At 35.8% G+C, this 15,727-nt stretch overlaps 2 protein-coding genes across 4 annotated transcripts; one reads left to right on the top strand and one right to left on the bottom strand.

The window, feature by feature from the left end:
* The first annotated feature begins 496 nt into the window (after nt 1-496).
* LOC128251181 (uncharacterized) lies at nt 497-15,512 on the top strand. Of its 2 annotated transcripts, XM_052977729.2 has the most exons (3): nt 508-632; nt 10,096-10,176; nt 13,253-15,512. In XM_052977729.2, the coding sequence occupies exon 3, from the start codon at nt 13,621-13,623 to the stop codon at nt 14,590-14,592; it is 972 nt and encodes a 323-aa protein (XP_052833689.2). In that variant the 5' UTR covers nt 508-632; nt 10,096-10,176; nt 13,253-13,620; the 3' UTR covers nt 14,593-15,512. The 2 variants fall into 2 exon arrangements, with proteins under 2 accessions (XP_089200348.1, XP_052833689.2); XM_089344222.1 differs by lacking the exon at nt 10,096-10,176 and having other exon boundaries at nt 497-632.
* LOC106878336 (uncharacterized) lies at nt 3,299-9,122 on the bottom strand. Of its 2 annotated transcripts, none has more exons than XM_014927530.3 (2): nt 8,870-9,122; nt 3,299-6,911 (listed from the first exon to the last, which is right to left on the bottom strand). In XM_014927530.3, the coding sequence occupies exon 2, from the start codon at nt 6,608-6,610 to the stop codon at nt 5,549-5,551; it is 1,062 nt and encodes a 353-aa protein (XP_014783016.1). In that variant the 5' UTR covers nt 6,611-6,911; nt 8,870-9,122; the 3' UTR covers nt 3,299-5,548. The 2 variants fall into 2 exon arrangements, with proteins under 2 accessions (XP_014783016.1, XP_052833617.1); XM_052977657.2 differs by lacking the exon at nt 8,870-9,122 and adding an exon at nt 8,082-8,133.
* Nucleotides 15,513-15,727: the final 215 nt, after the last annotated feature.

Below are 15,727 nucleotides of genomic sequence, written 5' to 3'. Positions count from 1 at the left end.
GCGTATAAAGCAACTTTTCTGTAATGGTAACGTAAGGGTCCATGGTTGGCACTCCGTCGCTTACGACGACGAATGTTCCAGTTGATCCGATCAACGGAACAGCCTGCTCGTGAAATTAACGTGCAAGTGGCTGAGCACTCCACAGACACGTGTACCCTTAATGTAGTTCTCGGGGGATATTCAGCGTGACACAGTGTGACAAGGCTGACCCTTTGAATTACAGGCACAACAGAAACAGGAAGAAAGAGTGAGAGAAAGTTGTGGTGAAAGAGTACAGCAGGGTTTGCCACCGTCCCCCGCCGGAGCCTCGTGGAGCTTTAGGTGTTTTCGCTCAATAAACACTCACAACGCCCGGTCTGGGAATCGAAACCACGATCCTATGACCACGAGTCCGCTGCCCTAACCACTGGGCCATTGCGCCTCCACGTAAGGGTCCATAGGTAAGAAAAATAAAATATTGCTAAGAATCACACGTCTGTCATGAGAAGGTTCTGCGTGCGCATGTGAATGATGTCGTGTACCAATATCGAACGATTGCTGGTGCAAGCATTGTAGCTTAACAGAGACAAGTCGAGAAGTATGTGTATTAGCTCCAACATAGCGGAATTTAACAATTCGAGCCTTTTGCAAAGGTAAGTATACCAAAATGTGACGTTTTTCATGTCAGCAGGTCACCAAAATGTAACAGATATGAGCGCCAGAAACAATGAGCAGGAGGGATCAACTGCGTTAGTTAGACATCATTATCAAGCCAGTTTACAGTTGCAGTCAAACGAAATTTAATCCGATTTAACAAAGTGATCGCTTTGCGATAATCCGATAGCTAGAAATAGCAGTTATATCGTATATTGCCGCTTTTTCTTTCATTACTCGCCATGTAAAAAGAGAAAAATGAAATTAATTTATTTTGTGACATTTTAAAAATTTCATCATTCATTTCTTTTAATAAATTCCAACTTAAAAAAAAAAAACTTGACAAAAATCCTTTTTATTCATTCCTTTTAAATATTTAAAATTAAGGTTCCGTAATGTTTTCAGTTTCAAAACCTCGTATTTTCTTATGGTTTTTCATTGCAACTATTAACAAGCTAGATAATGATATCTAATTGTCTGCCTAATGCAGTTGGTTCCTCCTATGTTGTTGAATTTGTTGTCAGCATCATGAAATTCGTTTTGCGTAATTTCAGTGGTTCCGGATACCTTCAATGACACCAACATTGTTGTCTCCACCCTTTTCATCTAAGTAAATTATCTTCTGGCGGAGGACTGGTGACTAATTGAACATCAGGATAATTTTCTTCTCTTGCAGCTGCTATAGTTCCAGCCAGTATCTCAAACATATTTCTGTCCACTTTTAGCAATTCCTGAAAAATGAAATATTAACTAGGCAAGTTTGTGCAATCCACAAACGATGAAGAAATTGAAGGGGGGGGGGGACAAAAAAAAAAAACAGTAATGCGTAAATTAAGCCATTTGAGAAAATATTTGTAAAATATCGTTACACTATCTATTTGATCTTCACTTTAGTTTTTATTTGTACTTTTGGTTTATACGTCTGCAACCATCCTGAAGTGTAACAATATCTATTTCAACAGTTTTTCACATCAAGTATCTTACAAAACAAATACATAAACGTAAATTTGTAAAATATTTTCTCGCTAAAATGAAGTCATTAAAACGAAACCATTCTAGTTTCGGTATTTAGTGCAGTTTCAAAAACCAAAGGGACCTTGAGGGGTCTGCCCATTTATCTTGCGATGAACATTATTTTCTGCTTGGATGGTAGGGGCTTGTGTGATTTTTGCGAAAGTGAGCGAATGTACTAAAAAACTTTTTTCTTCACATTTTAATATTAGCTTACAATGTTGAATAGTACATGAATTCAATGATATAAACATATCCAAGTGTTGCAAAAGAGACTGGATAATTGAAATAACGTTCAGATCAGCGGGAGATAACTCAACAAAGGCGGGTAATTTCAAGTCATTTTACAACAGTGACACTTTGGTGTTTCGTTGTGTTTTTCGTTTCATTTGCCTTGTCAAATTTTAGTTCTATGAAAAAATTATTTACTGAGGACGAAGATTTGAAGAGATGGGAAGCAGAAATACAAGCAAGTCCTTTAGTCAACAGTGTGAAAGTAATAAATTAATTGATTCAGTGTTTAATATAACTAGAATTAAAGGTATTATTTGATATTTTCACGATTTTCATTAACCCCCCCCCCCCCCACAAAAAAAAAAACTCGGACGTTTTGCGTGGAAGCAAGTACCCTGATAGCCTAATATGCTGCAAACTCCGTCCCCCTCCACTATCCCGGAAATTTTTTTTTTTCGTTGAATGAATTACGGTGACCTAATATGCCATAACCCCCCTTTTTTTTGGTCCGGAAACGGGATGGGTCGGGGTGGAATCCTCGGAAATTTCAGCACCCCACCGCCATTTTCAAATATTTTTTGCTGTTTTTTTCTTTACCCATATTTTTAGATAACATTTTTTGCAGAAATACGTTTTCGAGAAAGTAGTTAACATTAGATTGAAAATTCAAAACAGTTTGAAATGAATAAGTGAAAATGCAGAAGTTATAGAAGTTAGGACAATTTTGGAGCATGGGTTGGACAATTTGACCGAGGACTGGTGAAACCGGATGGCTCAATCAGATCTGGCAGAGTTTCTACAGCTGGATGCCCTTCCTAACGCCAACCACTCTGAGAGTGTAGTGGGTGCTTTTATGCAGTCAGGCGGTACTGGCAATGGCCACGCTCGAAATGGTGTATTTTATGTGCCACCTGCACAAGAGCCAGTTCAGGGCACTGGCAACGATCTCGCTCGAAAGTCCATTACACATGCCATGGGCACAAGTGCCAGAAAGGCGACGCTGGGCACAGGTGCCATCCCGATTTCGCTTGCCCCAATAAGTCTTCGCAAGCTGAGTTTCGTGTCCAATGAAGGAGATTCACTAAATACTAACCCTAAACCATAAGTTTGTTTACAGCAGGGCTGGCACTAAGCCCCTGCAACCTCTGTACTATATAATGTAAAACTTAAAATTCGATGTTACACACAACATATGTAATTTTCAGAAGAAAAAAAAAGAAACAGTAGAGTTTCTAAATAATGAAAGGTCTTCATGCAGACGAACGCCCGGTGAAAACTCATATTACATTGATGTAAGTCATTCATTCATTCGATATTTTAGACAATATACAATGTAGGATAAAAGTGACATGATGTTGGGTAATTTGCAAGAACAGGTGTGGAAGAGTGGGGCAGGCATAATGAAAGACATACAAACATAGTGAATAAATTATTTTTATTACAAATATTACAGTAGAAATTACCACACTTATGTCATCATAGTAGTAGTTATATGTAAAATAGCATTATATTTTCTTTCCTTTGTGAATACATTGATGATTATATAACTTCTCATAGAATAAACTTTCACAAACACTGTGTATCTTGTTTTACAACACAGGTATGGCATGCCTTTCCCATGTAATCACAGCGATATGATTTCTCACCTCTGTTAATATATTTATGTTTAATGAGGTTACTTTCCATAGAAAATGATTTTTGACAGATACCACAATGGTATGAGGATTTTTCAGTCTCTTTTTTTCATCACTTCAACAAAATAATAAATCAATCCTTCAAGTCTGTAACATTAGCCATTGTTTCAATAGTTTTCTCTTCTCAGAACAATACGTTTATTTTCTTGTTTCATTTTTTATCAATTATTTCTTTCAAATGTTTTATAGCTCAAATGTTTCACAGCTATTTTCCCATCAATTCTGATTTTCATCAATATCTGATGCTGCAATCAAACATCTGGCTACACCAACTACTGACTAAACCCTAACCCTAACCCTAACCACCATCATTATCATTTAATATACAAGATTATCCTCTTGTCCATCTCTCATTCACTGCATGATAACTTCTAATTTCTAGTATTTATATGAAATAATACTAAATGTGTGAATTTTATAGTTTATAACTGGATCAACACATGATTTCATTAGGTGTTCTACATGTAAATATGACAAAAGAAGAATTCAAGGATAAACTAGAAATGATGTAAAAACTAAATATTCTGGCCATTGCAGTTGAAATGTCAGACGATGAGAAAATTTGGCTTCTTTTATAACAAAACATGTCCATAAATGGCCATTCAAATATGGGTGAAGAATGTTCCACAAATTACATCAACCACTTTGTATTCATATTAAGTTTGTCACATTCACATATGCAAATTTACTGTTAAATCATAACATTGTATAATAGGAATAGGAAAAAAAAACAAAAACAATTAGGTAGCAAGCTTGCTTGAGTGCACCAGGGTAAATGCTTAGCGACATTTCATTTGTTGCTACATTCCGAATTTGAATTCTGTGGCGATAAAATAAGTATGAGTTGAAAACTGGAGTCAAGGTAATCAACTTAACTTCTCCACCGAAATGGCTGGCCTTGTACCAGAATTTGGAACCAAAATAAATAATAAAACTTGAACATAAATCCAAACTAATGTTAAAATCATTATCCTGAAAGTGTTATAACAGAAAATAGCATTAGGAGAGATTTATCATTACACTGCTACATATTCTTTTGAATGTTGATATATTTGCATTGATATATTTTTCTTATAGGAGGAACAATGTTAACCCATTACCTCCCATAATTCTATTAACTGGAATTTTTTTTTATGAAACTTTGATTTCTAGCATAAAACAGCCTTAGAAACACGCTGGAATGATCAAAATAACATTTTAAATAGAAATAAGTGAGATATTGGTTGAAAGATTAGCAAACCTCATTTGAATATCAGAGAAATATACCTAGTAGATATAGCAAAAAGGTTAGATGTGTGTAAATATTGACAGATAATTACGAAATTTGTAATTTTTAAGTGATCTCATATGAGATCACTTGTAGGTAATGGGTGAAACTGTGTGTATCCCTGAATGTTTTAAAAAGACATTAAAGAGGTTAGTCTCACAACAGACAAATGACTATAAAACTTGGTCTCAAAAAGGGAACCATGAAGAGTATGGTTACTGACAAAGACTAAATCCAAAATGCTTAATGCCATGTTAGCAGAGAAAATGGTTTTCAAAGGTTTTTTTTGTCACATGTTGAAAAGAATTTAGATATTTACAGTTATAGGTGCAGGTGCAGGAGTGGCTGTATGGAAAGTAGCTTGCTTACCAACCACATGGTTCCGGGTTCAGTCCCACTGCGTGGCACCTTGGGCAAGTGTCTTCTACTATAGCCTCAGGCTGACCAAAGCCTTGTGAGTGGATTTGGTAGACGGAAACTGAAAGAAGCCTGTCGTATATATGTATGTCTGTGTTTGTCCCCCCAACATCGCTTGACAACCGATGCTTGTGTGTTTACATCCCCATAACTTAGCGGTTCGGCAAAAGAGACCGATAGAATAAGCACTAGGCATCCAAAGAATAAGTCCTGGGGTCGATTTACTCGACTAAAGGTGGTGCTCCAGCATGGCCACAGTCAAATGACTGAAACAAGTAAAAGAGTAAAAGAGTTATTTTTCTGTATGAATACGTGCATGAATAACTAAGTTACATTTCTCTGTGAACGACTTACCACAGAAATTACAGTGATATGGCTTCTCACCTGTGTGAACACGTTTGTGTATAGTTAAACCGCTTCTACGAGAGAATGATTTATTGCATATATCACAGTAAAATAGCCTTTCCCCTGTATGAATACGTATGTGTCTACTTAGGGCACTACTTCCTGAAAACGATTTACCACACTCTTCGCAGTGATATGGTTTCTCACCTGTATGAATACGTTCATGTACTGTTAGGTCACTTCTTCCAAAGAAAGACTTACCACAGATGTCACACTGATATGGTTTCTTGCCCATATGAATACGTTTGTGGTTAATTAAGTTACTACATCTAGAGAATGATTTACCACAGGTATCACAATGATATGGCCTCTCCCCTGTATGAACGCGTATATGTTTACTCAGGTTACTAGCTCTTGAGAAGGATTTACCACAGACATCACAGTGATATGCTTTCTCACCTGTATGAACATGTTTATGTGTACTTAAGTCACTATTTCCAGAGAATGATTTACCACAGATATCACAATGATATGGCTTCTCTCCAGTATGAATACGTTTGTGTTTTGTTACTTCACTACTCCCACAAAATGATTTACTGCAGATATTACACTGATATGGTTTCTCCCCCGTATGACTACGTTTGTGTTTAGTTAAATTACTACTTCTAGAGAATGATTTACTACAGATATCACACTGATACGGCTTCTCTCCTGTATGAATACGTTTGTGTGTAGTTAAGTCACTACTTCTAGAGAAAGATTTACCGCAGATATCACACTGATATGGCTTCTCCCCTGTATGAATACGTTTGTGTATAGTCAAGTAACTACTTCCAGAGAATGATTTGCCACAAATCTCACAGTGATATGGCTTCTCTCCTGTATGAATACGTCGGTGTTTCACAAGGTTACTTTTCTGAGAGAATGACTTTTCACAAATATCGCATGGGTAAGATGATTTTCCAATCTCTTTTAATATCTCACCAGTTAAAACCACCCCCTTTTCCATTATTTGTAGTTTTTTCACCAAAATATACTTTTATCTTGGTTTCATCTGAATAGTTTACTCCCAGCAGCTGTGATTGTGTCAATATTTGAAGACACTGCGAATACCTTTGTAAATTTCCTGAACATATCCCAGGCACTGAAGTCAAGAAGTGTTAATATTTAACTCAGTTTAGATATTACATAAACAGGATTATATCTATCTTCTATATTTCATGACATCTTCCTTTGGTCTTTAAAACATGATGAATATTGACAATGGATCTGATGTAAATGGTTCTTCTAAGCCAATGTCACCTGAAAATCTGAAAGAATAAAGAAACAGTTTAAGATACAGAGGACACCAAATTTTCATGAACAATTAAATTTGTTGTTCAAATCATGTGAAATCTGCTAGAGCTATATCTTCAAATTGTGTAATATTATGTATATTAATGGTTCTCAGTGGCGGCGCAATGGCCCATTGGTTAGGGCAGCGGAGTCGCGGTTTCGATTCCCAGACCGGGCGTTGTGAGTGTTTATTGAGCGAAAACACCTAAAGCCCCACGAGGCTCCGGCAGGGGATGGTGGCGAACCCTGCTGTACTCTTCCACCACAACTTTCTCTCACTCTTACTTCCTGTTTCTGTTGTGCCTGTAATTCAAAGGGTCAGCCTTGTCACACTGTGTCACGCTAAATATCCCCGAGAACTACGTTAAGGGTACACGTGTCTGTGGAGTGCTCAGCCACTTGCACGTTAATTTCACGAGCAGGCTGTTCCGTTGATCGGATCAACTGGAACCCTCGACGTCGTAAACCACGGAGTGCCAACAAAGTGGTTCTCAACCAGGGTCCATATAAGATTCTGTTGTTAAAAATTTATGTGCAATAAACTGGTTACAATACACAAAATATTTGAATTTTTTTTTTCATATAATTCCTAATATTTAATTCTGAAAATATAATAGAATTTTTTAAACACTGAATGACTATGAAAGTTCACCCATGCAAAATAGGAATCAAAGATGTCATAGGTGAAAAAAATTAAAAAACGGCCGAGAATCACTGATGTATATGAAGCTACTGAATGGTGAAGTTTAAGATGTTTCTCTCATCAGAAACATCGTTTTTACTCCATCATCATTATTTTATTTCTCTCGCCAACGCCATCCCAGTTACTCCCACCCACTCTTCTATAACGTGAGTAGCAACAAACATTGGCGAGAGGATTCCCTTTTCTGTTTTCTGTTTATTATTTTTTTTTATTGAAATTTTTTAAAATTACTTTTTCCTATACATAATCTCCGTATTTTTCCACGTATTTCGCCCAAAATTATTTCTGAAAAATGAAGAAATTGGAGGGAATTGAAATTTTCAAATGCCAAATTGGCGATTTTACAAACTCGGAATCTTCGTAGCTGAAAACGTAAATTTTTGTAGAAAATGGTATTAGCTGTCAGAAATGAAAGTAGAAAAATCCAAACAAGGAATGTTACTGCTGGTTTGAGTTGAAATCTGTTTCTTTGGCTACTGACTGGCCGGAGCTATCTGTCTGTCTCTCTCCCCCCCTCTCTCTATCTATCTATCTATCTATCACTCGTCCACCTTCGTTTGTTTCCGTAGAATTTATCAAATTAGAAAATGCATTTCCGTAGAATTTAAACAAATGAAATTCAGTTTAAACTTTATAAATAAATATATTTCATTTCATGTTCAGTTTAAACTTTATAAATAAATATATTTCATTTCATGTTCAGTTTAAACTTTATAAATAAATATATTTTTGCATTATTCATTATTGTTTTTAAAAACAAATCACATACACCAATCAGCACCACCAATGACCACCACCACGCGTAATCCAAAGTTGGAATTAATCACCGCGATATTGCCATCGCCACCGCTACAACAGAAAATAGTATTAATTGGCTTAAGAGACATGGACTTTTAAATACCCCCAAAAATATGCCCCTCGTGTGGAGCTAGCATGATGGAAGTAGCCAAAAAGTTTTTTTTTCTAATTTGATAAATTCTACGGAAACAAACGAAGGTGGACGAGTGATAGAGAGATAGACAGACAGACAGACAGACAGATAGATAGCTCCGGCCAGTCAGTAGCCAAAGAAACAGATTTCAACTCAAACCAGCAGTAACATTCCTTGTTTAGATTTTTCTACTTTCGCTTCTGACAGCTAATACCATGACAGTGCCGAAAAAATATCAAAAAAATAAAATAATAAAATAAAATAAAATGAAACGGTCCACCTTTTCCATCATTACTTACATCGTAATCCGTTCATCTTTCTACTTCAATTCTAGTTATATTAGACAATGAATCAATTACGTTACTACTTTAACACTGCTGAGTAAAGGACTTATTTGTATTTCTGATTCCCTTCACTTTTAATCTTCGTCTTCCGTAATCTCTTCATGGAACTAAAATTTCACAAGTAAAATGTAAAAACTGACACGGAACATGAAACGAAACACGAATGTGTCACTGGAATAAAATGACTTGAAATTACACACCTATGTCGAGTTATCTCTCGCTAATCTGAACGCGCTTTCAATTAGTCCTGTTTCAGTTATCCCCTGTCTCGTTTGCAACTCTTGATACTTTTGGATCATTGAATTCATGTAAAATTCAATATTGTAAGCTAATCTAAAAATGAGGGGGGAAAAAAAAAACAACCGACTTTTCAGTACGTTACCTCGCTTTCGCAAAAATCACATCCTAGCACAAAATAATGTTCGTCCCAACACATGGGCAGACCCTAGAGGTCCTCCCTTTGGTTTTTGAAATTGAAAAAATCTGTTAATGTTAATGATATCTCATTTCCTTATTAGGATGTTTCTGATTTGGCGGACACCATTTGTTTTCTAACGAAACACTTTCAAACTTGGGCCACTGGTAGAATGTGTCATATAAAACATCTTTTACTCTTAATGTTGTTGAGAAAAGTTTATATTTTAGAAGTTATTTCGTGTTAAAGTTGTCGTATTTCGATAATTTCAACCAATCAATGACGTGTATTCAGCTGAATAAAATTACTGCTGTTGTTTGTCAACAACTATTGGCGGTGTATATTTCGTTTGTCAGTTATTTATGACATCGTTCATGCTTTTGTACTGTTTTTTTTTTGTGTACTTAGGGTTAGGGTTACGGAAAAAAGTGAAAAGAAATTGGAGGGGGAGGGGAGGGGGTAAAAAAATGTCAAAATTCCGATTTTTGGCAATTTTCTGGAATCTAGGTTTTCAATTTAGTTGTATTTAGCATAATTTCACATACTTGTGATTAGATTTTATTAAATTTTCATTAGATTCAAACCCTAATTTTTTCTGTAAATCCAATTTTGATGTTAAATGAGTCAACTTCTCGTACGAATTTGAACATACGCTGGGTAGCAAGTAATTTCTTCTCTTTACACAAGTGACACTTTCCGGTTTCTTCGTGTGTTTTGTTTCATGTTTTTCCGAGTCAGTTTTTACATTTCCCTCGTGAAATTTTAGTTCCGTTTGGAGATTATCTACCGGAGACGAAGATTAGAAGGGATGAGAAACAGAAATTAAGAAATTTATGGAGAAATACGTGTAAGTCCTTTATTCAGCAGTGTGGAAGTAATAAATTGATAGATTCGTAGTCTAATATAACTAGACGTAAATATATATATATATTAGAGGAATGACCAGCAAAAGTGGACTCCTATATGCTAGAAATAGATGCCGAATCATCTAACCAGTCTGTTGTGTCGCTAAATTTTTACTGAGAACATATTTTTCGTGGTTAGATGATTCGGCATCTATTTCTAGCATATAGGAGTTCAATTTTGCTGGTCATTCCTCTTATTTTTGTATGTAATATAATTTTAATCTTGAGATTTCTTTAATATGCTAGACCACTGGTTTTAATTGATTAATATCAATTTCTACCCTTATTAATAAATTTTATATACATATATATATATATATAGACTTCACTGTAGTCGAAAGATTAACGGATTACGATGTAAGTGATGGAAAATTGTCTATTCATTTAAGTGGGAATATAATTGCTTAAATATTAAAAATTCATCTGTGTGAAAAATACGGAAAATATTCCAGCAAGTACTGAATACAAACCCTAGTCATCCGTTATTTGCTAAAGTTGATTTATAGGAAATATTGGTGAAGGTAAAGAATATGCACACCTGGTATTTAGGGTTACGGTTACGCCGAAAACGGATGGTGTGCGCATTCTTACCTCCCCCGGAAATATTTGTTTGTATTCGTACAGTCGTCTTTCCTAGAATTGGGAGTGGAGGGGGGGGGGGGTATATATTTTAATTTTTTTGTTGAAAAATTGAAAATTTTACAAACAATTTTTTTTCAGAATCAGATCCTCCATAACCAAAAACGTGGGATTCCGTAAAAAAAAAAATAATAATCAATATATAAGGTGTGGTTGTGTGGTAAGTAGCTTGATTACCAACCACATGGTTCCGGGTTCAGTCCCAGCTGCGTGGCACCTTGGGCAAGTGTCTTCTGCTATAGCCTCGGGCCGACCAAAGCCTTGTGAATGGATTTGGTAGACGGAAACTGAAAGAAGCCCGTCGTATATATGTATGTATGTGTATATATATATATATATATATATATATATATATATGATCTTTCGTTAGAATACCTAGAAATGCCAATCGAGAGCACGTGCGTTTGTTTACATCAAGAAGCCCGTCGTATCTCTCTCTCTCTCTCTCTCTCTCTATATATATATATATATATATATGTTTGTGTGTCTGTGTTTGTCACCCCCACCATCGCTTGACAAGTGATGTTGGTGTGTTCACGTCCCCGTAACTTAACGGTTCGGCAGAAGAGACCGATAGAATAAGTCCTGAGGTCAATTTGCTCGACTAAAGGCGGTGCTCCAGCATGGCCGCAGTCAAGTGACTGAAACTAACAAAAGAGCATATCTCCATGGGGGAATAACGCTTTTCGTCTTTCTTTAAATGGGGCAAATGCAGTTTCGACCCTCTCATTGAAATATGCATTTTTCTGAAAATATTTTTTCAGATTCCTACGTTTCAGATATCGGAAATTACGAATAAGCAAAAAAAAAGAAAAAAATTTTTTTGTTTTTCAGACTTCAACCCCCACCTCTGAATTTCAAATTTTTATTTTGTTAACTTTGAAGAGATTGTAGCGAATTGACGCACATATGCAGCTCAAAATTAAATATAGACAAAAATATTAAAGGGAAAAGAATTTGCTTGTGTTTTCCTTAAATAATCGTAAAACTTTTTCAGCCATTTTTTTTTTTATGTCTGTCTATTTATTTGTCTTTTCCTGGCTGATCCGTTCATTCATGTCTATTTCTTTATACACGTATCTATATGCTTATTGAATTTGGACTCCATTTTCGTGCACGTCCACAGTAAATTGACAGCCACGGTCTGGTGATTGAAGCAGTCATTGCAGACCATAAAACAGTAAGTGTAGAATTGCTTGCAGGAGTTACATTTGTTGCTGCCGCACCAAAGAATTCCGAACTGATATTCATTAGCAGCATCTGGAAGAGGACAGGGGTATTGCATTGAGTCGTAGGAACTGTGGGTTTCACTGATTCTTTGCAGGTTCTTGTTCCTACACTGAAGGGACACTGGTGTTCTCCATGAAGAACCACAGCAATTTCATTGCATGTGGGTGCGTTAAAGCCGCCTGCATGGGAGCTAGGTGGCTTCTTGTCAGTGTCAATGACAACAGTAAAGTTTGGTGTAGGAACAGCTTCCAATGCATATTTGAAGCTGCAAACATAGCTCTTTTCTTTGTGCAACATCATTTGAAGTTTTAGTAAGATGTCTGATTTTGTGTCATGTGAAATTGAAGCATGCCTTTCTGCTTGGCCCATGTGGTCACCGACAAAATAGAGTTGTATGAACTGAGGCTCTTCATTCAACATTGGCAGAAGCAATCCGATTTTGTGGTAAATTTGCCCTTGGACTTTAAAAGTTGGCATGAAGTCACCCTAACCTATGATGGTAGCTCCAAAGGAAGTCATTTGAAATGTTGAATTGTATCTTGCGAAGCGGTCTAGAAAAAGTTCAGACTCCAATGTTGAACTTGTCATTAGAGAATTCAAAGGGGGCAGTGGATTCTTCAGAGGAGGCAGTTGGACCTTACCATTCCAGCAGCACAGCCCTGAAGTCTCCCCTGGCCACTTTCTCGACCAGAATGTTGGTCATCTTCGAGGGAAAAAATCTCCAGAATTGAATTTTTTAAACCATTTCTGATATGTGAATTCTGTTAAGCAATTAACACCATAAACTTCATATCTCTCTTTGTGAGCCTCAGCAGCTTTCTTGCCTTTACAGAAAAAAAAAACAACAAAATATGGCAAAAATGTTCATTTTTGCACTCTATATTAAAATTGACACTGATCTAACAGCTGTAAACAAAATTACATACAACTTGCTTCTAAAGTAAGCAAGATGTAACAGCTATCAAGTGTCAAAAGGAAAAAAAATCATAACATTGACGAAAGTCATTGAAAAAAATCATAACTCTATCTATTTACAAAAAACGAAATTACCTTCTTGCCAACTCAATACAATTTATCTTTGTAGACATGTCATAACACTTCCACTGTTGCATCTCTGCATCTTATACTGTTGTTTCTCTATTGTTTCAGAATATCAGAGAATTGTGACATCAAAGGATTTCTTACATCAGATTAATCATCAAAATTTGTTATCTCTTAAAGACTAAAGAAAAATTTTACCTGCAACAAATATATAATTCTGTGGTAAACTACAGTGAAATATTTTTTTCTGAATGGAGATTAATGGCAACATTTCTCTACTGTACAGTCTGCAATATGTTTAAGATGAATTTGCTTCCTTGTAATTAAAGTTGGATGAAAATCAGAGCTGTAAAACATTTGAAAGACAATAAAAAGTGAAAAAGGAAAATAAACATATTGTTCTGAGAAGAGAAAACTATTGAAACAAGGGATAATGATACAGACTTAAAGGATTGATTTATTATTTTTTTGAAGAGATGCAAAAAGAGACTGAAAAATCCTCATACCATTGTGGTATCTGTCAACAATCATTTTCTCTGGAAAGTAACCTCATTAAACACAAATGTATTAATGGAGGTGAGAAACCATATCCCTGTGAAATTTGTGGTAAATCATTCTCTGTATGTGGTCACTTAACTAAACACAAACGTACTCATACAGGAGAAAAACCATATAAGTGTGATATCTGTGGTAACTCATTCTCTAGAAATGATGCACTCACTGGTCATAAACGAACTCACACAGGAGAAAAACCCTATCACTGCGATATCTGTGGTAAATCATTTTCTCACTCTGGTGACTTAAATAAGCACACACGTACTCATACAGGAGAAAAACCATATCACTGTGATATCTGTGGTAAATCCTTCTCTGTATCTGGTCACTTAACTAAACACAAACGTACTCATACAGGGGAAAAACCATATCAGTGTGACATCTGCGGTAAATCATTCTCTAGAAATGATGATCTAACTAGTCATAAACGTACTCACACAGGTGAGAAACCATATGGGTGTGGTATCTGTGGTAAATCATTCTCTAGAAATGATGGTCTCACTAGTCATAAACGTTTTCATACTGGAGAGAAGCCATATCATTGTGATATCTGTGATAAATCATTCTCTGTATCTGGTCGCTTAACTGAACACAAACGTACTCATACAGGAGAAAAACCATATCATTGTGATATTTGTGGTAAATCATTCTCTAGGAATGATGGTCTCACGGGTCATAAACGTACTCATACAGGAGAAAAGCCATATGGGTGTGGTATCTGTGGTAAATCATTCTCTAGGAATGATGGTCTCACCAGCCATAAACGTATTCATACAGGAAAGAAGCCATATCACTGTGATATCTGTGCTAAATCATTCTCTGAATTTGGTAACTTGACTAAGCACAAACGTACTCATACAGGAGAAAAACCATATCACTGTGATATGTGGTAAATATTTTTCTGAAAATACTAATCTAAACACATTCATACAGAGAAACCATATGACTGTGATATCTGTGATAAATCATTTTCTGAAATTATTGACTTCACTAATCGTAAATGTATTCACACAGGAGAAAGGCCATGTATCTGTGATATCCATGGTAAATCATTCTCCACAACTCATGCTTTAAGTAGACACAAACATATTCATACACAAAAGAGGCCGTACGAATGTCATATCTGTGGTAAATCATTCTCTATTTTAAATACCTTGGATAGTCACAAACATATTCATACAAGAGATCAATATAGCTGTGATATCTGTGGTAAATCATTCACTTGAAAGTTTCATTTAACTACACATATATGCATTCATATGGGTGAGAAACCATATCACTGTGACATCAGTGGTATATCATCTTTTCATACAAACATTTTACATTCTCACAAATGTACTCAGACAGGAGAAAAGTCACAGCATTGTAATATCTGTGGATAATTATTCTCTAACAAAAAGGAATTATCTCTCCATTTAGCTATTACCTGTATCATTGTTGAAATTCTCTTCCTTGTACAGCAACAAACCTCTCAAGACAATTTTTTATTTGCTGAAGCAATACTCACCCTCAACTTTACCTAATAAGTAATCTCATTTTGTTTCCCCATTTTAAAATAATCTTTTTAAAGCTAAATGCTTTTCCTTATTCCAGCTGTTTAATCACCTTTTACATTACATAGGCAAGGCATGCCATACATGTGCTGTAAAACCAAGATACAGTTTTTGTCAACGTTCATTCTATGATAACTTATATAATCATCAATGTAAGGAAAGAAATTATAATGCTATTTTACATATAACTACAACTATGTCGACATAAGTGTGTCACTTACTGCTGTAATATTTGTAATAAAAACCATTTATTCACTATACTTGTATGCATTTCATTATACCTGCCCCACATCACTTTTGTTGTCCTTCTCCTGTCTACTGTATTATCATTACTCTTCTGCTGCGTTGAATTCTCAGTCACCTCCTACTCCATCTCTCCCTCCCTATGTGTCTTGCATCATTGCAGGTTGCCTACTTTCCATCTCTTCCCCCTTTCACCATCCCCTACCCCTCGTATCGTCTTGCAATCTCCACC

The sequence above is a fragment of the Octopus bimaculoides genome, chromosome 28 (assembly GCF_046866305.1).
Source record: "Octopus bimaculoides isolate indiv1 chromosome 28, ASM4686630v1, whole genome shotgun sequence".
Classification (NCBI taxonomy): Eukaryota; Metazoa; Mollusca; class Cephalopoda; order Octopoda; family Octopodidae; genus Octopus; species Octopus bimaculoides.
Note: the sequence above shows the minus strand (reverse complement) of the source record. Positions and strands in the feature narration are given on the sequence as shown.